Genomic DNA, 25,635 nt, shown 5'->3' with positions numbered 1-25,635 from the left:
GTTTTATAATAAGTATTTGTAGAATCTTGAATATAAGTTTATAAGGCTTCATGTTCAGCCTCTTTGCAAGTTTTGCTCTTAGGCTTGATGTATAAAGTCTGGGCAGCATTTTACTCTATCATACTATATTATTAAAGATGAAAGGTAGCAATATACCACGGTTGAGTGAAAAATAATAAACATTTAGGATATAGTATTTTATGAATAAACAGACATGTCTAGATAAAAGATCAAGTAGGTTTAGTAGAATAAAAAAATTTTAATATCAGAAAGAATACCAAGAAACAATATTACCATCTTCTAGAGTGTTTAAATTATTTATTTCAGTAATTTGAAATTTGCATTAAAAATGATCCCATCCATAAAATGCAAGGTGTTCTGGAGTTATGGCCAAGATCTATCTGACCCTTCTAACAGCTATCAAATATATAGTCATATGAAGTGTGTGATAATTCACTACATTACCTTTTTAGTCTTGACTATACTATATACCTACCTAGGATCCAGTTTTATTTTTCTATGCTTTACATGTTCTGGCTGTTGTCAAGTGACTGGGGTCTTGTCGGTATTTCCAATAACGATATTGTTTCAGAGATGAATTAACAGAATGAAAAACTACAGGATTCAATTCAACATTAGGCTGGGAACCAGGGGAGAATATATATGCTCCACATTATCCTTTTTATTTTTTTAACATCTTTATTGGGGTATAAATGCTTTGCAGTGGTGTATTAGTTTCTGCTTTATAGCAAAGTGAATCAGCTATACATATACATATATCCCCATATCCCCTCCCTCTTGGCGTCTCCCTCCCACCCTCCCTATCCCACCCCTCTAGGTGGTCACAAAGCACCGAGCTGGTCTCCCTGTGCTATGCGGTTGCTTCCCACTAGCTAGCTATTTTACATTTGGTAGTGTGTATATGTCCATGCCACTCCACATTATCTTAATTGGAAAGAATGTTTTTCTCTTGTGGAATTAGGCCTGGATACACATTCAGGTTGAAGGTGCATAGCCAGCCAAATAGTATTTGTAAGTAGTTGTTTTGCTTAATGCCAGTGGTACTGAAAAGGAAATGATCAAATTGAAATCTAAGTAACTCTTAACCAAGAATTAGCTCAGTAAACTTTCTTGTAGCTTTTATTTACTGCGGCTGAGTTGGACTATGGCTTATTAAATGGCATGCAATCTCCGTGAAGTGTACCATTATTTTAGGCAAAGTCAGTTTTAGCATCATCCGCTTTGGCTGTCCTAAAGTAGCCTCACATCTCTCAGTTTAATGTGTTTCAGGGACGTGTCTTTCTTCTGCCCACTTCTATTTTGCAAAAATAAGACATATAGGCCTATGGTTTAATTTGGGACTGGTACTGTGGGTTAAATTAAGTTGTTGCTTTAGTATTTGTTCTTGGAAGAGAAGTTAAATTATAATTTACTATGCACCTTAAAGTGAGTTTCAAGTGAAAAGCAATTTCTCCATCTCTCTATTCTCTAGAAGAGCAATTGTTAATTGTTTAATATGTATCCTTTTTAAAATTATGTATCTATTTAATATGTATGGATATGTTCACATTTTATGAACAAACAAAATTATGCTGGACATACGGTTTAGAAACTCGCTTTTTTCTTTTAAAAAATTATAGTAAGTTTTAATTTACCTAAGAAATACGTGGATACATTTTTATTTAAAAATTAAAACATTTTGAGTATGATAATTCCTTTTTATACTGCCCATAATCCTGATCCTCTTCACCTAAAGAGATAAGGGCCAGATAAACAACAAGATCCTACTGTGTAGCACAGAGAACTATATTCAATATCCTATGATAAACCAAAATGGAAAAGAATTAAAAAAAGAAGAATGTATGTATATGTATAACATATACACATTGCTATACAGCAGTAACTAACACAACATTGTAAATCAACTATACTTCAATAAAAAATTAATTAATTAATTTAAAAAGGGGGAAACCAAAAAAAAAAGAGAGAGAGATAAGGACCAATTTTAAATTTGATGAGTGTCCTTGGAAGTCTTTTTCTGTGCTTTTACATAGCCTTGGTTTTCTGTGTGTGTGTTTATGTAAGTTGCCTCATACTGTATCTGGCATTCGGAAATTTTAACTACGATATGTCTTAGAGGTCTGTTAGAGATATTTCTTTTCACAGTTACATAATAGTCTATTATATGAATATTCTAGTTTGTATAGCTAGCTATTAATTAACCTTTAGGTTTTCTCCTTTGCATTCCAAACACAAATGCAATGAATGTTCTTATATATGTGCAAGTGTTCCTTTATGTTAAATACCAAGAAGAGGGTTTTATCAGATATTGTCAAATTGCCTTCCTAATTTATGTTTTAGCCCATAGTGTGTGAGTGAACTTGTTTCTCCACATCTTTACCAACATGTGATATTTCCCAACTTTAAAATTTTTCAGTGATAGAAGGAAAATTGTGTTTTATTGTATTTTGTATTTCCCTCATTACTACTGAAGTTGAGTATCTTTAGTCTTCATGTTTTATTGCTCTCATGTATTTCTTCCATAAGAAAGAAATTTTTCTTTCTTGCTTATTTTATCCTTTGTTAAGTTTTAAAAATTAGGTTGTGCCTTTTTTTTGTTTGTTTTTTGTTTTTTAATCCCTTTAGGCATTCTATATATTGGATACTAACCCTTTGTGTACCCATGTATTCGCAAAGGTTTTCATTGAATGGGCTTGTCTCAGTGTTTCTTGGTGTTTATTTAAAAAAGGGTCTCCTATCCCAAGATCATAAATATTCTTCCATATCTTGCTACATTAAGTTTTGTAAAATCTAAGTTTTTAACCTACCTAGAGCGTATTATATAAGGTAGAGTTTTAACTGAATTTTCCCACATATTGATAGTTCATCTTCTCCCCACTGGTTTTGAAATGCCATTTCTGTCATAAAACCAATTAACTGAATTCAAAGGTCTGTTTTGAACTGTGTTCTGTTTCTTTCATCTATTTTTTTATCGCCAGTACCACAATTTTAATTAATTGGTTTTATACATTAATATGAAGGAATTTATATAATATTTTCCTTCCCGTTCAAGAATATGATAGGGAGTTCTTCCTTTAAGATCTTAACACAGTTTGGGTTTTCCTCGTGGTGCAGTGGTTAAGAATCCGCCTGCCAATGCAGGCGACACGGGTTTGAGCCCTGGTTCGGGAAGATCCCCCATGCCGCGGAGCAACTAAGCCTGTGCACCACAACTACTGAGCCTGCGTTCTAGAGCCTGCGTGCTGCAACTACTGAAGACTGCGCGCCTAGAGCCTTTGCTCCACAACAAGAGAAGCCACCGCAATGAGAAGCCCGAGCACTGCAACTAAGAGTAGCCCCCACTCGCCACAACTAGAGAAAGCCCGTGCACAGCAATGAGGACCCAACGCAGCCAAAAATGAATAAATAAATAAATTTAAAAAAAAAAGATATTACACAGTTTTCCTTTTATTTCTGCAAACTTTATAGTTTTTGAAGTTATTACAAATGAGCTTTTTTTTCCTGTTACAATTTTTTCTTTTTCTTTCTTTTTTTTACATTTTCTAATGATTAATTCATTCAGCAAATATTTGAGCACTTTCTATGTGCCAGATATTGTTATCGATGCTGAGGGTATAAAAGTGGACAGAACACAAAATCCTGCCCAAATGGAGTTTAAAATTTAGTGAAGGGAAATGGACATGAAACAGATAAAAAAGTAAATGCGTCATGTGTCTGATGGTGATAAGTGCTATGGACAGAAATGAGGGACAGGAAAAAGAGGAAGGGTGGTGGGCATGGTTCATATTTTACATAGAATGGTTAAGGAAGACCTCACTGGTGGTTAACATTTGAGCAGACTTAAAGAAATGATGGAGCAAACCGTTACAGGCAAAGGAATACAAAAATGAAGGTGGGAGTGTGCTTGATGTATTCCAGAAACAGAGTGGACAGGTGAGTCACTGTGGCCAGATCATGGTGAGGTTGGGTATCTGTGGTAGGGAAGAGGTCAGAGAGTTATGAGTCGGGGGTCGGGGTGGGGTGGGGAGTGGGGAGCATGGGAGAGCAGGGCAGGTCATAAATGGACTTACTGGCCATTTTGCGCTCTGGATTTTATTCTGACAAGGGACGCCATAGGGATTTTTGAACAGAAGAGGAACATTCAGGCTTTGAAAGGATCACTCTTGCTTTGTAGAGAAGTAGTATATATATAACTTGTGTTAAAGGTTCTTGGAGTAATTCAGAAAAGTAATAGTGGTATCTTGTATGAAGTTGATTGTGATGGAGGTGTAAGAAGCAATTGGATCCTGGATATATTTTAAAGGTAGAAATGATAGGATTTACTGTCATTAGGAAGCTATAAAGGTGGTGTATTGATTTTTGTGTATTCATTTTTGTGTCCAGTTAGCATGCTCCGAGCTGCAAATAGTAGAAAACCCTTTTAGTGGCTTAAAGAATAAGGTGTTCCTTATCTCACATTATAAGGAGTCCAAAAGCAGAGCTTTTTCCAGGATTAAGAGGCTTGGTTTAGAGAGGTGGTTTTCAAACTTCAATTTGCTTAACAGTCACCTGGAAAACTGGCAAATCACCTGGGCCCATGAACTTGCATTTCTAAGATATATAAAGGTGATGCCTAAGTGAGTACCACACTTTGGGTAACACAGACTTGGAGCCTAATAATTAGGAGGACTTTAGGGTTTGAGCAAAACAATGGAACCATACTGACTGGGTTCAAATCTTAGCTCTGCTATTTCCTGTCTGTTTTAAAATTTCAGATATATTGATCTCAAGGGGCTATTTTGTTGTTCATTTCTAATTTTACTGTATTACATATAAGTGTATTAGTGGCTTATATGATAACAGGTGTTTTTTTTGGTAATTTTATTTATTTATTTATTTGGCTGCATTGGGTCTTCGTTGCTGTGCGTGGACTTTCTCTAGTTGCAGCGAGCGGGGGCTACTCTTTGTTGCGATGCATGGGCTCTAGGCGCTTGGGCTTCAGTAGGTGTGGCACGCAGGCTCAGTAGTTGTGGCTCGCGGGCTCAGTAGTTGTGGCTCGCGGGCTCTAGAACACAGGCTCAGTAGTTGTGGCGCACAGGCTTAGTTGCTCTGCAGCATGTGGGATCTTTCCGGACCACCTGCAGCATGTGGGATCTTCCCGGACCAGGGCTCGAACCCGTGTCCCCTGCGTTGGCAGGTGGATTCTTAACCACTGCAGGCAGGCAGGTGGATTCTTAACCACTGCGCCACCAGGGAAGTCCCGTGATAACAGGTTTTTGAAAGTTTCTTTGTGGCCAAGTACATCATGAGTTTTTGTAAGTGTTCTGTGTTGGAACAAAGTAAGATTTTGTTTACTGAATGCTTGGGTTTGATGTGGGGGAAAAAAAATCACAGACACAAAATTTTAAAATGAGACTGCCTTTTTAAAGGGTGCATTGCAGGAAGGAAGAAGAGAAGTGCTTACCAGTCAGAGACTGGAGACCAGAATACCCCATTTTCTTAACATTTCTTAAAATTATGGTTTTTCTGTTTATATCTAAATATGAAATTGTGATGGATCAACAGAGGAGGCAAGCCTCAGAACCCTGAAGTAGAGGAAACAAAAGAAGACTCTTAGGTAGAAGAGGGAAAAACCTAATGATGAACCCTAAATACAAAGGGGACCTCATATTTCTGACTTAAAACATTTTAAAAGGTCAGTTTAAACTTGGAAAACTTCAGAAGGGCTGATGACACTTTTGAAAGGGGTCATAGTGTTTGTCCAATAAAACATTAAGGATTTATTATTTTCTTAGCGTCTTACCGATTCCTAATTACTGACATGCAGTACTGTCGAATTATGGCAAAGCTAATTTTTTTATCAGTTCATATTTTGGCTGAGATCGTTATTTAAAGCTGTGTGACTTTGGAATACATTTAATCTCTGCGCCTCAATTTTTTAATTTAGGAAATGGAGACAAAATAGAATCTTTCTATCCAGGGTTGTTGTAAGAGTTAAATGATATATAAAGTGTTTACAAGGCCGCAAGGTATACAGTATACATTCAGTAAGTGGTATTCAAATCCTCTAGATTTTTATTAACATTTTATCTATTTTGTCTCTCTTTTTTCCCCTAATTAATTAATTAATTAATTAATTAATTTTGGCTGCGTTGGGTCTCCGTTGCTGCGCACTGGCTTTCTCTAGCTGCGGTGAGCAGAAGCTACTCTTCGTTGCCGTGTGCGGGCTTCTCATTGCAGTGGCTCCTCTTGTTGTGGAGCACAGGCTCTAGGCGCGCGGGCTTCAGTAGTTGTGGCTCGCGGGCTGTAGAGCACAGGCTCAATAGTTGTGGTGCATGGGCTTAGTTGCTCCGTGACATGTAGGATCTTCCCGGACCAGGGCTCAAACCCGTGTTCCCTGCATTGGCAGGCGGATTCTTAACCACTGCGCCACCAAGGAATTCCCTGTCTCTTGGTTTCTTTGAGAAGAGTATTAAAGTTCTCCGGCCATGTCTAAATGTGTTTGTTTCTTCTCACAGTGCAGTTTTTGCTCCATATATTTTGAAGCTTTGTTGTTAGACATATAAACTTTAAAGAATGTTAAATTTCCTTTTCTTGGTGAGTTGTTTCTCTGTATCTATTTCTCCTTCAACTCTTAATGATTTTTTCCTTGAATTAATTTTATCTAATAATATTGCTGTAAAGTCATTTTATTTTTGAGTATTGGGCTTACTTTGGGCTCTCACATTCTAGATTTTGGACTGGTAGTTCTTTATACTATTTTTTGCTCTTCCGTGCTTTAAAAAAATCTACTATTATTATTGTCATTATTTTTAATATTTCACCAAAGTTTTTAGTGATCCTTAGAAGGTTCATGAAAATAATCTGGTCCATTACTCCCAAAAGCAAGAGAAGTACCTGGTTCACTTTTCTTCTTCTGAAAGTAGATCCTTTTAAAAAGGTTCTTTTACCGTGGACCTAAGTGGTGAACTTACCTAATTACTTATGTGTGGAAACATCTTTTTTTCCTCCTCATTGCTAGGGTCATCTAGGGTGGGCTGGGTACAAAGTTCTCAGTTGCAGTTATTTTCCCTGAGCACTCTAAAGATATTTCTCCATCATCTTCCAAGTTCTGTTGTTACTGAGGAGAAGTTTCCTGTGAATTTATTTTTATCTTTCTTCTTCAAAGAGCTTATTGAGTACACATTTTTAAATTATATTTTTTATTGAGATATAATTCACATTACAAGAAAGTTCTCTTTTTTATAGTATACAATCTGGTGGCTGCACAGATATGTGCAGACTATCACCACAATCAATTCTGGAACATTTTCTGCACTTCAGAAAGAAACTTGTACCCTTTATCCATTACTCCTTATCCACTATCACTCCCTTGTTCTAAGCAGCCACTCATCTGCTTTCAGTCTCTGTAGATTTCTCTTTTCTGACTTTCATATGAATGGAATCATATAGTATGTGGTTTTTTGTGACTGGCTTCTTTACTTTGCATAATGTTTTCAAGGTTCATCCATGTTTTAGCATGTTTACCTTTTTATGGCTGAATAATGCGTTGTATGGATATACCATATTTTGTTTATCCATTCATTTATTAACAGGTATTTTGGTTGTTTCCACCTTGCGGCTGTTGCGTATAGAGCTGCTGTGAATATTCTTATGAATAAGTATGTGTTTGAAACGTTTTTTCAGTTCTTTTGGGTATGTACTTAGGAGTGGAATTGCTGGGTCATGTTGTAATTCTATGTTTAACGTTTTGAGGAAGTGCCAAACTATTTTCCACAGCAACTGCCCATTTTGCGTTCCCACCAGCAATGTACAATGGTTCAGATTTCTCCATATTCTTACAGTTATTCTTTTCCCTTTTTTTTTTCTTTTTCTCAAATTATAACATCCTAGTGGGTATGAGGTGGTATCTCATTGTGGTTTAGCTTTGTGTTTCTCTAATGACTAATGATGTTGAGCATTTCATGTGCCTGTTGGCCATTTGTATATCTTCTTTGGAGAAGTGTTTATTCATATTCTTTGCACATTTTTAAATTGGGTTATTTGTATTTTTATTGTTCAGTTGTGAAAGTCCTTTATTTTGAATACTAGACCCGTATCATATAATTTGCAAATTATTTCTTTGCATGCTTTGTAATTTTTTGTTGAAAGCTGAACATTTTGAGTATTAAAATATGGCAACTCTAGAAATCACGTTCTCTCCCCTCCTGGGTTTGTTGATGCTGCTTATTGTAGTAGTATTGTTTGTTTGTTAGTGTCTTTTTCTGAACTAGTTCTATAAACTCTGTATTCTTTGTCGTGTGTGGCCACTGAAATCTCTGTTCCATCAGCTTAGTAGTCAGCTAATGATTGTACAGAGATTTCCTTAAACATCTGGAACCAGAAATTCTCTCAGTCTTTGCTGAGGGGCTTCTTGTACATGTTAGGGCATGCCTTCAACACTCAGCCAGGCAGTTTACAATTATGCCTTAGCCTTCACTTCCTGTTTCTGCAATGCCTCAAGATCAACCAGAAGTGATAGCTTAGGGTCTTCTCAGGTTGTTCCTGAGTGTGTGCACAACCCTGGGCATGCATGTGGCCTTCTAGATTCCCAGGATATAGGAGCTTTTCAGTACCCTTATGGACATCTCATTCTCTAGCCCTTTCCCCTCAAGCTCTTTGGTTAGTCTATTGTTTGCCCCAATTGTTATCTGTTCCTTAGGCAGCAGTGACTAAAACATTTGCCTATAAATGTTTTGAACAAAGTGGAGTAATTTCTTTAGCACTAGGCCCCTTTTGAGTCGGGCAAAATAAAGACGAGCCTTTTGAGCTGATCTTCCAGGGAGCAGCCAGACAGGTCAAGACAAATAATTACAACACTTTGAAAATGAGATATGTTCTGGTTCCTCAGTTACCAGCAGTGCAGGCTGTTATTTTCAAGATAGTGCTACTGCAAATCTGGGGGTTGGGGTAACTTAAAATGCCACAAAGCTCTCTGTTCTTACTGAGATTCAGCCTTTGTTCTTGAATATACACTCCTTGGACTGTTGCAAGCCTTCGGTTAGTTTCTGAAGTTCAAAAATATTTGATTTTGTCAGTTTTTTGGTTACTTTTATGGGGAGGTGGGATTTCAAAATTCCTTATTCCACCATTTTTGTTGATGTCACCTCTGAGTACGCTATTGATCTGAGGTTTTAGAGGAAACCCGATTCTGGCTCCCTAATTTTGAAATACTCCAATTATACTAAAAATGTACTTTCTCAATTTCTAATTTTTATTCTGCAGAAGAGTGACCACAACCACTAGTTCGGCCATGTTGTCTCCTAATCATTTTTACGTACTACTTATTTTTAACCACTCCTGTTACTGATGATGATTAATTAATACAGTGAATTTGAGTGGTTATTGTCTTTGTCCTATATTATAGAAAGGTATCTTGAGATATCAGCTTAGATTCTATCCATTTCATTTGAATTCATCTCCTCAGTGTAAACTGAATTATTTTCAATTTTAGGTTTATAGGATGTATAATTAGCTTTATTTTTTATTTTTTTAATAAATTTATTTAGTTAGTTATTTTTGGCTGCGTTGTGTCTTCGTTGCTGCTCATGGGCTTTCTCTAGTTGCGGCGAGCGGGGGCTACTCTGCGTTGCGGTGCGCAGGCTTCTCATTGTGGTGGCTTCTCTTGTTGCGGAGAACAGGCTCTAGGCACGCGGGCTTCAGTAGTTGTGGCTCGCGGGCTCAGTAGTCGTGGCTTGCAGGCTCTAGAGCGCGGGCTCAGTAGTTGTGGCACACGGGCTTAGTTGCTCCATGGCATGTGGGATCTTCCCGGACCAGGGCTTGAACCCGTGTCCCCTGCATTGGCAGGTGGATTCTTAACCACTGTGCCACCAGGGAAGCCCCTAATTAGCTTTTAAAAATCCTGGAGGATGCAGACAAAAAACAGAACTGGTGATAATGACCCAGTGTATTGCAGAGGAAATTTGACAAGGGAAAACAACATCTTAGTTATAAGATTAATTATAATCTGGCAGTCTTTGATATGCACTTGCTGTGACTTTAGAATGAGTAGAACCTGAAATAGCTAGAAACCATAAAATTCTCTTTGCTTTTAGTTTAAAGAAACATTTAGCCCTTCAGTCAGTCAGTGCAACAAATATTTATATTATGGTTTGTCATGTGTAAGGCACTGTGGTTAACCCACTTTCTTTTTTTTGTTTTTTTGTTTTTTTTTAATTAATTAATTAATTTATTTTTGGCTGTGTTGGGTCTTCGTTTCTGTGCGAGGGCTTTCTCTAGTTGCAGCGAGCGGGGGCCACTCTTCATCGCGGTGTCCCAGACCAGGGCTTGAACCCGTGTCCCCTGCATTGGCAGGCGGATTCTCAACCACTGCGCCACCAGGGAAGCCCTAATCCACTTTCTAAAAGCTTACAGCCTAGTAGGTTAGAAGATTGTCAACACAATAAGAAAAAATTTAAGATATATAATAGAACTATAAGCAAAGTTCTGGATTATAGGAAAGTAGGAAAACATTTCCGCCTAGAGATTATTGGGATTTCTGAAGAGGTTTCAGGTAAAGCATCCCTTATCCTTTCTGAAGTTCTGAACAAAGAAAGAAAACAAGAGTAGCAGGTAGGGGTCAAAATACCACTTTTATTACTAACAGAGACAAGGTTGGAGGATACAACTTTGAGTACGTGTGCCAAATTGTGCCTTTTAACTGAAGTCCTTTAGGTAGACCAACCTGCCTCCAAGCAGTGCTATATTGACTCAAGCCTCCCTATGCAAGGGAGAGTCTGGCCCTAAATAAGCGGCGAATGCTTGCTCCACACCTTGGAAAGGTAGAGCACAGAGATGGGCCAAGTTTGCTCTTCACTCTTCTAAGATTAACTAGTCAGATAGGGTCAGATAAGTCACTCTGTCTCTGTAAGTAAAGAAGTACAGAGAAGTCAGGAGTGTGTTTAGGGAAAGTTCTTCCTCATGAAAACCTGAAGTGGGAAAAAGGCATTCCCTTCTAGGAGAGAGGATCAGCGAAGCTTTCATGGAGGATATGAAATTGGAGCAGAGCATTTAAAAAATGGATTGATTTCTAGGTAGAAGACATAAAGCCATAGGGATGAGAAAGTATAGGCTTTGTTTGAAAAAGAGGTAGTAGTCTAATTTAACCGAGCATTTGAGTTCTTGGTTTCAATAGTGTTATCCTTTGGGGGTTATTACCAAACATAAACATTTAGCTCTTGAACAGTAGTTGGCTCTATTTCAAGGTTATTTGACTTAAAAGATTACAAAAACCATCCCTTTCAGGTTTTAAGACAGCAAAGTAAAATTATTTTCAGGCTTTTTTGAAAATCACCTAAAGACAGGAATATAAACTCCATTTTGAAAGGATAAGACATCTGTAATCCTACTTGTATAAGAAGGAAAGCAAAAAGAAGTAGTAAGTGGCCTAACAGAGGAGAGGAAGGTCAAACTCTATAGAGGAGAATACTGGCAAGAGGCAGATCATGATTTGTCTGCAAGACCCCTGAAAAGCTCAGTACATGGAAGTACCATGTACCACAGATGGAGGCTGAGAACAGGGAGCATTGTCTGAAAAATCTATAATGGGGGATGGACCCCTCTCTGCCACCACCCCCACCCCCATACTCACCCCTTGCACCCTGATCAGTTGAATGACTGCCATCAGACTTACAGAAGTCAGGACATTATTCTTTGGAGGAATTGAACATGAGAAGTTCAGGACCTAGGACCCTAAGCCCAGAGGCAAATGAGGCTAAGATGCCACAGCGAACAGTGGAACCTGCTAGTCTCCTTCCCTCACCTAGTTCCAGAATTCCATCAGGCAGGTAAGAGATTAGAGTCTTCCTTCTAGTAAGAGAAGGCTCCAGAGAAAAGATAGCTGAATTTAAAATTCTACTTATGTATCAACAGGCTTGTGCCTATCAGTGTTGATTTTTTAAAAAAAAATCTGTAAACATGTTTTTGTTCATTTTTTATGGCTGTTGGCAGACAACCTCGTAAAGTCATTCATGACCAAACTCTTTATAGAACTGTCCCATAAAACATACATTCTAGGAAATCTACAAAAGCCTTGGATTAGTAAAATGGGGAGAAAAAAAGGGAGGGGGGCTAACTAATAAAAGGTTGCTAACATTTTTTTAAATGTGTCATATACCATTGATATTTTAAAACAAAATACAGATTAATTTAAACCAAATCTAAAGGGATAATCCCAGCATTTAAAAATGGAATGCATGTAGATTTATGAAAAATATCATTGTCCTAATAGTTTTTGTTTTGTCTTGGGTCACCACTGGTTTGGGGAGATAAGGTCAAGCATACTGCCAAAGAACAGAGTTATCAAGCCTGTGTTCTAGGCTAAGTCCTAATTTGTTTGTACATCCAGTAATGACACTGGCCTGCTTTTTCTCAGTCTGTATTGATTTTAATTTTGATTTTTTTTTAAAGATTTATTCATTATTTATTTATTTATTTATTTTTGGCTGCATCGGGTCTTAGTTGTGGCAGGTGGGATCTTCGTTGAGGCATGTGGGATATCTCGTTGCGGCGCGTGGGCTTCTCTCTAGTTGTGGTGTGCGAGTTTTCTCTTCTCTAGTTGTGGCGCACAGGCTCCAGGGCGCATGGGCTCTGTAGTTGTGGCGCTCTGGTTCCAGAGTGCGTGGGCTCTGTAGTTTGCGGCACATGGGCTCTCTAGTTGAGGCGCACGAGCTCAGTAGTTAGTTGCCCTGCAGCATGTGGGATCATAGTTCCCTGACCAGGGATTGAACCCGTGTCCCCTGCATTGTAAGGCAGATTCTTTACCACTGGACCACCAGGGAAGTCCTAATTTTGATTCATTTTTAATGTTTAAGAAAAATAACTAAATGTAAACCTATTTTAGTATATTCTGTATGCCTGTGTAAATTACATTTCTTTATTTATGTTGGTTCCCTCTTTGGTTTCTTTCTCTTTTTGTATCCAGCTTTACTGAGATATAATTGACATATAACATTGTGTGAGTTTAAGGTACACAGCATGATGATTTGACAAATAGTGTATTTTGCAGCTACCACAGTAAGGTTAGTTAACACATCTGTCACCTCACATAGTTAATGATGTTTGTTTTGAATGTGTTTTTATTTTATTTTATTTTGGCCGTGCTGCATGGCATGTGGGATCTTTGTTCCCTGACCAGGGATCAAACCCCTGCCCCCTGCAGTGGAAACAGAGTCTTAACCATGGGACTGCCAGGGAAGTCCCAGTGATGTTTGTTTTGTGGGAGAACATTTAAGATCTACTCTCAGCAACTTTCAAGTATACAGTATAGTAATGTTCACTATAGTCACCATGCTGTAGATTAGATTTACGCAATTTATTCGGCTTGTAACTGGATATTTGTACCCTTTAACCACCTTCTCTCATTTCCCCCACTCCTCAGACCCTGGCAACCACCACTTTTGAGATTATACGGTATTTGTCTTTCTCTGATTTATTTGACTTAGCACCATGCCTTCTAGGTTCATCCATGTTGTTGTAAAAGGCAGGATTTCCTTCTTTTTTGTGGCTGAATAATATTCCGTTGTATATATATACCAATGTTTTCTTTATCCATTAATCTGTTGACAAACACTTAGATTGTTTCCATATCTTGGCTATTGTAAATAATGCTGCAGTGAACATGGAGGTGCAGATATCTCTTTGAAATAGTAATTTCATTTCCTTGGATATATATATACCTCAAGTGGGATTGCTGAATTATATGGCAGTTTTGTCTTTAATTTTATGAGGAACTTCCATACTGTTTTCCATAGTGGCTGTACCAATTTACATTCACACTAACACTGCTCAAGGGTTCGCTTTTCTCCACCTCACCAGTACTTATTATCTCATGTCTTTTTGATTATAGTGATTCTAACAAATGTGAGGTGATGTCTCATTGTGGTTTTGACTTGTGTTTCCCTGATGATGTTCAACACCTTTTCATATACTTTGGAAAAATTTCTGTTCTGATCCTTTGCCCATATTTATTTATTTATTTATTTATTTTTGTTATTATTGTATGAGTTCTTTATATATTTTGGATCATAATCCCTTATCAGATATATAGTTTACAAATGTTTTCTCCCATTTTATAGGTTGCCTTTTCATTTTGTTGGTTGTTTCTTTTGCTGTGCAGAAGTTTTTTTAGTTTGATGTAGTCCCACTTGTTTTTTGCTTTCCTTCTGTGCTTTTGGTGTCATATCCAAAAAAATCATTGCCAAGACCAATGTTAAGGAGCATTTTCACTATATTTTCTTCTAGGAGTTTTAGGCCTTACATTTATTTAAGTCTTTAATCCATTTTGAGTTAATTTTTGTGAGTGATATAATATAGAGGTCTAATTTTATTCTTCTGCATGTGAATATACAGTTTTCCCAGTACCTACTATTGAAGAGACTATCTTTTCCCCATTGAGTCTTCTTGGCTCCCTTTTCAAATATTAGTTGACCGTATATTCATGGGTTTATGTCTGGGCTCTTGATTCTGTTCCATTGGTCTGTGTGTCTGTTTTTATGCCAGTACATAATGTTTTGATTACTAAAGCTTTGTAATGTAGTTTCAGGTCGGGAAGTGTGATGCTTCCAGCTTTGTTCTTCCCTCTCAAGATTACTTTGGCTATTCAGGATCTTTTGTGGTTCCATATAAATTTTAGGATTGATTTTCTATTTCTGTGAAAAATGCCATTGGAATTTTGATAGAGATTGCATTGCATATGTAGATCACTTTGGGTGGTATGGACATTTTAACAATATTAATTGTTCCAGTCCATAAACATAGATATATTTCCATTTATTTGTGTCTTCAATTTTTCTCATCAATGCCTTACAGTTTTTATGTACAGATCTTTCACCTCCTTGGTTAAATTTATTGCTAGGTATTTTATTTCATTTTTAATTTTTTTAATTGCAGTGTAGTTGATCTACAGTGTTGTGGCAATCTGCTGTATGGCAAAGTGACTCAGTTTTATACATATAGACATTCTTTTTAAAATATTCTTTTCCATTATGGCTTATCCCAGGGTATTGGATATAGTTCCCTGTGCTATACAGTAGGACCTTGTTGTTCATCCATTCTAAATGTAATAGTTTGCATCTACCAACGCCAAATTCCCAGTCCATCCCTCTCCCTTCCCCCCTCCCCCTTGGCAACCACAGGTCTGATCTCTATGTCTGTGAGTCTGTTTCTGTTTTGTAGATAGGTTCATTTATGCCATATTTTAGATTCCACATACAAGTGATATCATATGGTATTTGTCTTTCTCTTTCTGACTTACTTCACTTAGTATGATAATCTCTTGTTGCATCCATCTTGCTGTAGATGCCATTATTTCATTCTTTTTTATGGCTGAGTAATATTTCACTGTATATATGTACTACATCTTCTTTATCCATTCATCTGTTGATGGACATTTAGGTTGTTTCCATGTCTTAGCTATTGTGAATAGTGCTGCTATGAACATAGGGGTGCATGTATCTTTTTGAGTTATAGTTTTGTCCGGGTATGTGACCAGGAAGTGGGATTGCTGGATCATATGGTAATTCCATTTTTAGTTTCCTGAGGAACCTCCATACTGTTTTCCATAGTGGCTGCACCAATTTATATTCCCACCAACAGTGTAGGAGGGTTCCCTTTTCTCCACACCCTCTCCAGCATTTGTTATTTGTAGACTTTTTAATGGTGGCCGTTCTGACTGGCGTGAGGTGGTACCTCATTGTATTTTTGATTTGCATTTCTTTAATAATTAGTGACGTTGAGCATCTTTCAATGTGTCTACTGGCCATCTGTATGTCTTCTTTGGAGAAATGTCTATTAAGGTCTTTTGTCCATTTTTTGATTGGATTGTTTGTTTTTTTGTTGTTGAGTTGTATGAACTGTTTGTATATTTCAGAAATTAAGCCCTTGTTGGTTGCATCATTTGCAAATATTTTTTCCCATTCCATAGGTTGTCTTTTTTTTTTTTTTTAAAATGGTTTCCCTTGCTGTGCATAAGCTTGTAAGTTTGCTTAGGTCCCGTTTGTTTATTTTTGTTTTTATTTCTATTGCCTTGGGAGACTGACCTAAGAAAACACTGGTACTATTTTTGTCAGAGAATGTTTTGCCTATGCTCTCTTCTAGGAGTTTTAAGGTTTCATGTCTTATCTTTAAGCCATTTTGAGTTTATTTTTGTGCATGGTGTGAGGGTGTGTTCTAACTTCATTGATTTACACGCAGCTGTCCAACTTTCCCAGCACCACTTGATGAAGAGACTGTTTTTTTCCCATTTTATATTCTTGCCTCCTTTGTCAAAGATTAATTGACCATAGGTGTGTGGATTTATTTCTGGGCTTTCTATTCTGTTCCATTGATCCATGTCTGTTTTTGTACCAGTACCACACTGTTTTGATCACTGTATCTTTATAGTATTGTCTGAAGTCTGGGAGAGTTATTAGGTATTTTATTTTTTTATATTATTTTAAATGAGATTGTTTATTTTCATCTAGTTTGTTCTTAGTGTATAGAAGTGCAACTGATTTTTGTATGCTGATTTTGTAACCTGCAGCTTTAATGAATTATTAGTTCTAACAGTTTTATGGTGTAGTCTTTAAGATTTTTCTGTATAAAATCATGTCATCTGCAAACAGAGATACTTTTACTTCTTCCTTCTGATTTGGATGCCTTTTATGTCTTTCCTACCTAATTGCTGTGGTTGGGACTTCCAGTACTGTGTTGACTAGGAGTGTTTAGATTACCTTTGTCTTGTTTCCGATCTTAGGGGAAAAGCTGTCATCCTTTCACCATTGTGAAGTCAGCTGTGGGCTTGTCATATATGGCCTTTATTATGTTGAGGTACATTCCTTCTATATCCAGCTTGTAGATGGTTTTTTATCATGAAATGATGTTGAATTTTGTTCAGTGTTTTTTTCTGTATCTATTCAGATCATATCATTTTGGTCTTTCATTCTGTTAATGTGGTTTATCACATTGATTAATTTGTGTGCATTGAACCGTCCTTGTATCACAGGGATAAATCCCATTTGATCATGGTGTATGATTTTGTTAATGTGCTGTTGAATGTGGTTTGCTGTTATTTTACTGAGAATTTTTGCATCTAAATTCATCAGGGATATTGGCCTATAGTTTTCTTGTAGTTTCCTTCTCTGGCTTTGGGTAATGCTGGCTTCATAAAATGAGTTTGGGAGTGATTTCTCCTCTTCAATTTTTGGGGAAGAGTTTGAGCAGGATTGACATTAATTCTTTCTTATATGCTTCCTAGAATTTTCCAGTGAAACCATCTAGTCTTGTGCTTTTCTTTGTTGGGAGGTTTTGATTACCGATTCAGTCTCCATACTCATTATTTGTCTATTCAAATTTTCTACATCTTCATGATTCAGTCTTGGAAGTGTTAAAAAAAAAAACAAAAAAAAACCTGTTGCACATTAAAATGTTGAAGAGTTTATTTGAGCAAACATTAATTTGAATTGCATAGCACCAGTCCAGAAGCGATTTTAGAAGTGCTCCATGCACAGGAGCTACGGGCATGGTTTTTATAGACAAGACACCAAAGCAAAGTAGTTATTTGATTGGCTGTATGTTAAGCAGTTGCCTTATTTGGGATTGTTCTTAAGTTTCATTTTCTCAGATTCCAGTGCATTTACGCTGGCTTAGGTTTTGGTTTGCAACCTGGGCTACCAAGGCATTAGAGCCACCTCAGACAATTAAACCCTAATTGCCTCCTTGTTTAATTACCTTAACAGTAAGTGGTCATGCTTCTAGGAATTTATCCATTTCCTGTAGGTTGTCCATTTTATTGGGGTATAATTGTTCATGGTAGTCTCTTATGATCTTTTATATTTCTGTGGTATCAGTTGTAATGTCTCCTCTTTCATTTACAATTTTTTTCTTTTCTTTTCGTTTACAATTTTATTTGAGTCCTCTCTTTTCCCTTGGTTAGTCTAGCTATAGGTTTGTTAATTTTGTTTATCTTTTTAAAGAACCAAGTGTTAGTTTCATTAATCTTTTATATTAGTTTCCTTTCTCCATTTCGGTTATTTCTGCTCTAAGCTTTATTATTGCTTTTTGCTGACTTTGGGCTTAGTTTGTTCTTCTTCTAGTTCCTTGAGGTGAAATGTTGGTTGTTTATTTGGGATCTTTCTTTTTTCTTAATGTAGGCATTTATAGCTATAAACATTCCTCTTAAAACTGTTTTTGCTGCATCCCATAAGTTTTGGTTTGTTGTGTTTCCATTTTTGTTTGTCTCAAGATATGTTTTGATTTCCCTTTTGATTTCTTCTTTGATCTATTGGTTGTTCAGTAGTGTGTTGATTGATTTCCACATATTTGTAAATTTTCCAATTTTCCTTCTGTTACTGATTTCTAGTTTCATGCCTGTGATATTGTGATTTATAACACTTATATATTTTGGTCTTCGTTCTTGACTCCTGACTCACAACTCCCAAAAACCCTTGTAATTTCCTAAGTGAGCAGTGGGAACATCTTTTGTTCTCAGTTCAAAGCCATAAAGGTGAAATGGGTGTCTTTTTATTTACAACAAGCCCCTTTCAACCACACCTGAGTTTGTTAATAAGGTGAATTTTTGAAGGCCCCTAGGTAACTGAATGATGGAGACCAGTTGCCAGGGGAGCCAACTATGATTAGAGGGTTGGAACTTTCAGTTCCACTCCCCATTTCCCCCTTCCCCACCTCTGGGGAGGAGAGAGGAGCTGAAGGTTAAAGCAGTCACCAATGGCCTGTGGTATAATCAATTATGTCTATGTATTGGAGCCTCCATTAAAAAAACCCAAAAGGATGAGGTTCAGAGATCTTCCATGTTGGTAGCATCTGCATGCCAGAGGGGTGGTGCACCCCAGTTCTTATGGCAACAGAAGCTCCTGCACTCAGGACCCTTCCAGACCTCACCCTGTGTTACCTCTTTATCTGGCTGTTCATCTGAATCCTTTAAATAAGCTGAGAGGGCTTCCGTGGCGGCACAGTGGTTAAGAATCCGCCTGCCAATGCAGGGGACATGGGTTCGAGCCCTGGTCCAGGGAGATCCCACATGCCGCGGAGCAACTAAGCCTGTGCGCCACAACTATGCTCTACAGCCCGCGAGCCAGAAATGCTGAACCCCTGAGCCTGTAGCCTGAGGACGAAGAGTAGACCTGCTCACCACAACTAGAGAAAGCCCACCCGCAGCAACGAAGACCCAGCGCGGCAAAAAATAAATAAAAAGTAAATTAAAAAAAAAAGTTGAGAGGCATAAGTTAATGTTTCTCTGAGTTCCGTGCACCACTTCTAGCAAATTAATTGAACCTGAGAAGTGGGTTGCAGGAACCTTCAATTTATAGCCAGTTGGTCAGAAGCACAAAGTAACACCCTGGACTTGCAATTGGTGTCTGAAGTGGGGGACACTTGTGGGACTGGGCCTTTAACCTGTGAGATCTGATGCTATCTCCTGGTAGATAGTGTCAGAATTGAGTTAAATTTGTAGGACACCCATTCAGTGTCTGCTAAGAAATTGGATATTGCTTGGGTGTTGGAAAACACACGTCTGAATACCATTGTGATCAGGAAAGATACTTGATATGGTTTCTGTCTTACTGATCTTGTTGAAATTTGTTTTGTGGCCTAACATATGTTCTGTCTTGGAGAATGTTCTGTGTATGCTTGAGAAGAATGTGTATTTTGCTGCCATTGGATGGACTGTTCTGTGTATGTTTATTAGATTCATTTAGTCTATGATGTTGTTAAAATCTTCTGTTTCCTTATTAATTCTCTGGAAGATCTATCTGTTATTGAGAGTGAGGTATTAAAACCCCTGCTACTATTGTATTGCTGTTCGTTTCTCCTTTTAGTTCTGTTATATTTGCTTTATATATTTAGGTGCTACAGTGTTGGGTGCATAAATATTTACACTTGTTGTATCTTCTTGATGAATCGACCCCCTTTATCATTATATAATGATCTTCTTTGATTCTTGGTTTCTTTATTTCTGTCTTCCTTTAGTGGAACCAAGCTTAATGTCATCTAGTTAAAGCTCCTTCTCAATGGAAGAATCTACTCTATGACATCGCTGATATTGGAGAGACTGGCTGACCAGTAATGGGGAGAGCTCACAGCTTTACACATTTATTTAAGCCAAATCTGTCTTAAACACATTGTCTCCACTTCTCCTAGGTTGGTTATCTTGAACAGTATAGAGCTACTTGATTGTAAAGGACAATTCTTCAGCTATTCAATAGCAGCTATAATGTTCTTCCATTGAACATTTTGAGTATTCCTCTTATCTTTACCATTTTCCACAAAACTTAGCTTTAGAACCTCTCAATATCCTGGGATGCATTTTCTAAATGATATTTAGTTGATTTCCTTTCTCAAATGTGACGTTAGAGTTATTGACAACCACTCAGAATATACAGTAGTTTTGTCCCTTGGTCTGGTCTGCTTTCCATTAATGTATCCTAAGATTATAGTTTTTCTTTTCTTTTAAAATTTGTTACAGGAAGTCACATAAGTAACTCATGATAAACTAAAACTCCCTGTTTTTTGTGAAACTAGGTTTCTAGTTTCATATTTATATAACTGGTAATTGCTTAATTTTAGTGAGAGATTTTTTAAAAATGTGCCCTGTTTAGTTTCCTCATTTTTAAAAATTAATTAATTAATTTATTCATTTTTGGCTGTGTTGGGTCTTTGTTGCTGTGCGCGGGCTTTCTCTAGTTGCGGTGAGCGAGGGCTACTCTTCATTGTGGTGCGCGGGATTCTCATTGAGGTGGCTTCTCTTGTTGCGGAGCACGGGCTCTAGGTGCACGGGCTTCAGTAGTTGTTGCTTGTGGGCTCTAGTGTGCAGACTTAGTAGTTGTGGCACACAGGCTTAGTTGCTCCGTGGCATGTGGGATCTTCCCGGACCAGGGCTCGAACCCATGTCCCCTGCATTGACAGGCAGATTCTTAACCACTGCGCCACCAGGGAAGTCCCTAGTTTCCTCTTGATACTGTCCTTTTGAAATCATGTTGAACCCTGATTCTGTTATCCAAGGTTATTATTTATCCTAATGAGTTTCATGGTATACAGAAGTTTAGTAAGTATGTTTATGACTTTATTCAAAATATCTAAAACTATTGCATGGGTATTTTGGTTAAACATGGGAGTTTGACTTAATACATTTATTTCCTTTCTTTTCAAATAACACTAACATTATAATAAAAGAATAAAAAGGAGTATAAGATCACAGGGACAAGAATGACAAAAAAATTTTTAGAAGATAAAAAAATTAGTAGAAAAGTGTTAAATAATTTAGCCAAGTAGAGGGAGGTACACTCTGGGTTGTCTGCAGAGACTAGCAAGCAAGTTTACAAAACCTCCAAAAAGACTCAACATTTGGTAGTAAAAAGTGAAAATACAAGAATGAGGCTTGAGATTAAAAGTAGGTAATGGTTGGAGAAAGTTTTTTTAATCCAAAATGTGTTTATTGGAATGTTTTCCCATTCATCTTGATTCTGGGGGCTTTTAGTGCTGCTTCCGTCTGAAGGAGCATCCTTCTGTAAGCCTTGCTTTTCCTCCTGTAGGCTGGCAGAGGACAGTAGAGCAGCCAACACACAGAACTACTGTTTGTGCATGGCCAAAGACAGTGGTGATTTTATAGCATCCTGAGCATTTCACATCCATGAAATAGGAATTGGGGCTCTGCACCAGGCTCTTCTTCTTGTGTTTCCTTTACTCCTCTTCTGGAGAGGGACGAAGGAGATCCTTTGAGAGAGGCATGTTCTCGTGGGGAGGTCGTCACCATCGGAAAGGCTGAAGAAAGTCTTAAATTAAGTGGTTGAATCCTATGTAAACTACTACTTCCCCCTCTAGGAAACTGGGCATTTTTTTCTTCAAGAAAATGGAGGCTGAGGGTTCTGGATCCAGGAATATCAGATGTATGAAAAGGATAGGGATATGGAGCCAAACAGTGAACTTACAATAGCTTCTTAATGCCATGAAAAGGAGTGGACAGCCAAGGATAACCTGATAGTTGAGGAAAGCCTCCAAAGTGAGAGGCCAAACAAACACATAAAAGAAACAAGGTAGAGAGCAGAGGGGAAGAAACTGCGGGTAGGGCAGAGGGGAAGAGGTATTAATCTCTAAGAAATGAAATGTTGCATCTTCAAAAAACAGAATGCTCTTTTGAAACTCTTTCAATAAATAAGAAATAACTCTTGGAAATAAAAAATGATACCCCCCCCAAAAAAAAACATTAGTGGAAAGATTGGAAGTAAAGTTGAAGCAATTTCCTAGGAATTAGAAAGAACATATTAAATGAGGAAAATAGGAGACAAATAATTTTAAAAATTAGAGATAGACCAGGAGGTCCAATATTTGACTAATAGGAATTTGAGCATGAGAGGACAGAGAAAGTAGTGGGAGATGATACCAACAGATTTCCAAAGCATTTTCCAAACAGAATCATAGAATTGCAAGTTGAAAGATATGATAGAATAATAAAAAAGACACAGACCAAGAGGACTGATTATGAAATTTCAGTAAACTGGGGATACAGAGGCTGTACTAAAAGCTTCCAGCAAGAGTAGCTAGAGGTTACATTCAAAGGACGAATCAGAATAGCATTACATATCACAGTAGTAACTTAGAAAGACAGAAATGCGTTAAGCAGTATCTTCAGATATCTTCAGTGGAAAGGATTTCCAACCTATAATTTTATTCTCAGCCATATTATCAATCAAATGTGAGTCTAGGATAAAGATATTTTTAGACATGCAAGTGACCAGAATTTCAGTTCTCATGAGCCTTTTTTCCCCCGTAAGTTACTAGTGAATGTACTCTTAAATAGGAAGGGAAAAGAAATCGGGTCCAAGACTCAGAATTCAGTCAAAGAGAAGAGCCAAGGGAGAGCCCAAGGTGACAACTCTGTACCTAGTCTAGAGAGTCCCACCACAGAGGGAAGCAGAAGAAAGAATAAAGTGTTCTGGGAAGGTATGGCTCTGGGAAAAAACAATATCTGATGTGTTTGAGCATATGGAAAATATTGATAGACATGTGACAGATGCTGGAGCATTTGAGGAAAAGTTAAAAATATATAGAAAGTAGAAAAAATGAGGTTGTCATTAATTTGTAGGGAGAAAGAGTGCATGGTCCTATTGTTCTGCTTGGCTCAGCACTCAGTAGTATCTGTCCAGTATTACATTCACACTCACTCTTTATTTAAACAAAGATTGTCATAAAATTACGTAGGGTATGGAGGCCAGAGGTAGAGGTTGAAACTAAATACTTACATTCCTTGGCAGTATGTCGATAGGTAATATCTAAATTTGATAAATCAAGCATATTTAGAAAAACAGAGGTAAATATCAAAAGAACCCCCTGGAAGATTCGATAGGGTATAAGGGTAGGGCGGACCCTACTGTTTTTCCAATGTCCTTTTGTCTTGGTTGACTTTTTATATAAAAATTCAGTTAAGTTATATGGTATATTATAGAGACCTCTTTCTAGATATATATATATATATATATCAATTAATAACAGCCAAATATTTAGCTATATCATGCATCCTTTGTTTAGCTATCTTATTCATAATAGCACCACTGTCTTATTCATATCATGGCCTAGGAAGTCTAATAGATTTCCTTTGTCTATTAATTTGGTATCACTTTTCCTTAATGACTTTCTTACAAAGTTATTTCTTCCCTTCCTTTTTAAAGAATCTTTGTTCTGATTTAACATATTGTTTCTTTTGGTTCCTTTTAAATCTAAAATATAATTTCTGGCATGCAGTTAGGGTATCTAGGGTACTGTGTACTTTGTTTCTTACATTATCTAAAACAGGGGAATGCTTTTTCTACAAATAAGTAGCATGGCTGTATTAAAATACCATTGCTTTGGAAATATTTCCATAGCAGTAAGATGATTTAGAATGTGTGTTTGTGAGTGAGTTGTAAAATTACTATCTGACATATGTCTTGGAAAATTCCACAGATTCTGCCAGTTTTCAGTGTCTGGCACATCGACTAGAATTTGTACATGAGGAAGTCAACCCCTACTTTCCTCTAATTTACCACCCCCTCTGGCATTTTGGAATATGAGATTCAGTTAAATGCTTGCTAATCCTGAGTCAGATCCCATCATGGCCTTGTTGTATCTACTAGTAGTTCTTTTGTGTGTATATAGTGTGGTGGAGCTGGGGTAAGTGGAGGAGAAAAGGGGAGCACATGTAATTATATTGCCACCTTGACTTTAAAATTCTTTCCTTTCACCTCATAACTTCAAAAGAAATTTTCAGTAGGGCATGGAAGATTTCCAGGATTGAGCAGTACCCAAAATGAGTTCCAGTCATATCCAGTAGTTCATCAAAGTTCATGGAGTCATCGGTGCTCTGGAATGTTGCTGTGGATAGTTAAAACTGATTAAGTGGAAGAAATTCTCAACAGAAAACAGAATAAAAGTGTATACTTATTTTAGACTGAGAGCAATGAATTGGTAGTGGATATTGATTTCGGTTAAAGAAACAGAAGTCAGGATAAAAGAAAGTTTGTAATATTGAGTCAGATATTAGAAAGTGTCCATAGCAGAAAGTTTGATCTATTAAGTAATGTACCTGTTTTCTAAATGTATCCCTTCCTTGGTGTTTTTATCTAGGGATTTCTTTCTTAAGATAAATTTAGTCATGAGATGGTAATGCACTGACAGCAGTTTGCTTCTAAAAAGCAATTCTGTTTCTACTAGAGACAAGATGTTGGGTGGAGGAATTACAAACTTACTTTGTTTTAGGTTTATTTAGCCATACAAAAATGTTTTTCCTCTTAGATTTTGGCAAGAACACTAACCAGTTGGAAAAACATCTGGTGTTGGTTGAGTGAGGAGGGAATGGCATAATCAGTAAAAACTACTTATAGGAAAAAATCGTTTTAAAAAAATCTCTGCAGCTTCAACTCTGGATTTCTTTATGACGGTTCATTCTTAATCTCTCTCAGAAATTTTCTTCCCACCAAAAGATTTTACCTATGTTGGGCTGCTTCAGTATGTCTCAGGTTTTATTCAAATCTATGAAATTTAGATCACGAGTCATAAACTTTTAAAATGTGTAGAATGTGTTTTCATAGCTTTTGCTGTCTAACAACCGCTCTAAAACTTAGTGGCTTGAAACAATTATTCAGTCTGGCAGTTCTTCTTCTAGTCACCCAAAAAGGTCGCCCGTGAGGCTGCAGTCCTCTGGTGGCTTGACTGGGGCTTGAGTGTCTAAGATGGCCTCATTTACAGTCTGAGACCTTGGTGTCACTGTCAGCTGGTACTCTTTTTCCACAAGGCCTGTCATCATTCACAGGTTTAGCCTGGGCTTTCTTACATGGTGGCAGGAGTGTTTCAAGAAGGTAAAGTTTTGGTTAAGGCTTAGCTTGGAAATTGCAGTGTTATTTTCACCACATTGTTTTGGTCAGATCAAGTCATCATGTGAACTCAAATGCAGAGGGTGGGAAAACAGACTCCACCTATTGAAGGGAGGTGCAGCAAAAGCCCATTGCAAAAGGGTATTGTAGCAAGGAGATAAGATTCTTCGGAGGCCCTTATTATAAGGTTCTACCACGGTCTGCCCTCTGGCTCCAATGATTTGCATTCTTGTCGCATGCAAATCATTCCCTCCCAAGA

At 37.4% G+C, this 25,635-nt stretch overlaps 2 protein-coding genes across 3 annotated transcripts in view; one reads left to right on the top strand and one right to left on the bottom strand.

Moving 5' to 3' along the window:
• The window catches only part of FBXL20 (F-box and leucine rich repeat protein 20), a 109,283-nt gene that overhangs the window by 14,109 nt on the left and 69,539 nt on the right, over positions 1-25,635 (top strand). The window lies entirely within an intron of this gene.
• Positions 21,484-21,773, bottom strand: LOC137755035 (small ribosomal subunit protein eS27-like). The gene has a single exon (XM_068530987.1). The coding sequence runs from the start codon at positions 21,661-21,663 to the stop codon at positions 21,505-21,507; it is 159 nt and encodes a 52-aa protein (XP_068387088.1). The 5' UTR covers positions 21,664-21,773; the 3' UTR covers positions 21,484-21,504.

This window comes from Eschrichtius robustus, chromosome 20 (genome assembly GCF_028021215.1).
Source record: "Eschrichtius robustus isolate mEscRob2 chromosome 20, mEscRob2.pri, whole genome shotgun sequence".
Taxonomy (NCBI): Eukaryota; Metazoa; Chordata; class Mammalia; order Artiodactyla; family Eschrichtiidae; genus Eschrichtius; species Eschrichtius robustus.
Note: the sequence above shows the minus strand (reverse complement) of the source record. Positions and strands in the feature narration are given on the sequence as shown.

Excerpts from the sequence above, each read along its gene's own strand:
- LOC137755035 (XM_068530987.1), bottom strand. The coding sequence starts at position 21,663 with ATGGATGTGAAATGCTCAGGATGCTATAAAATCACCACTGTCTTTGGC.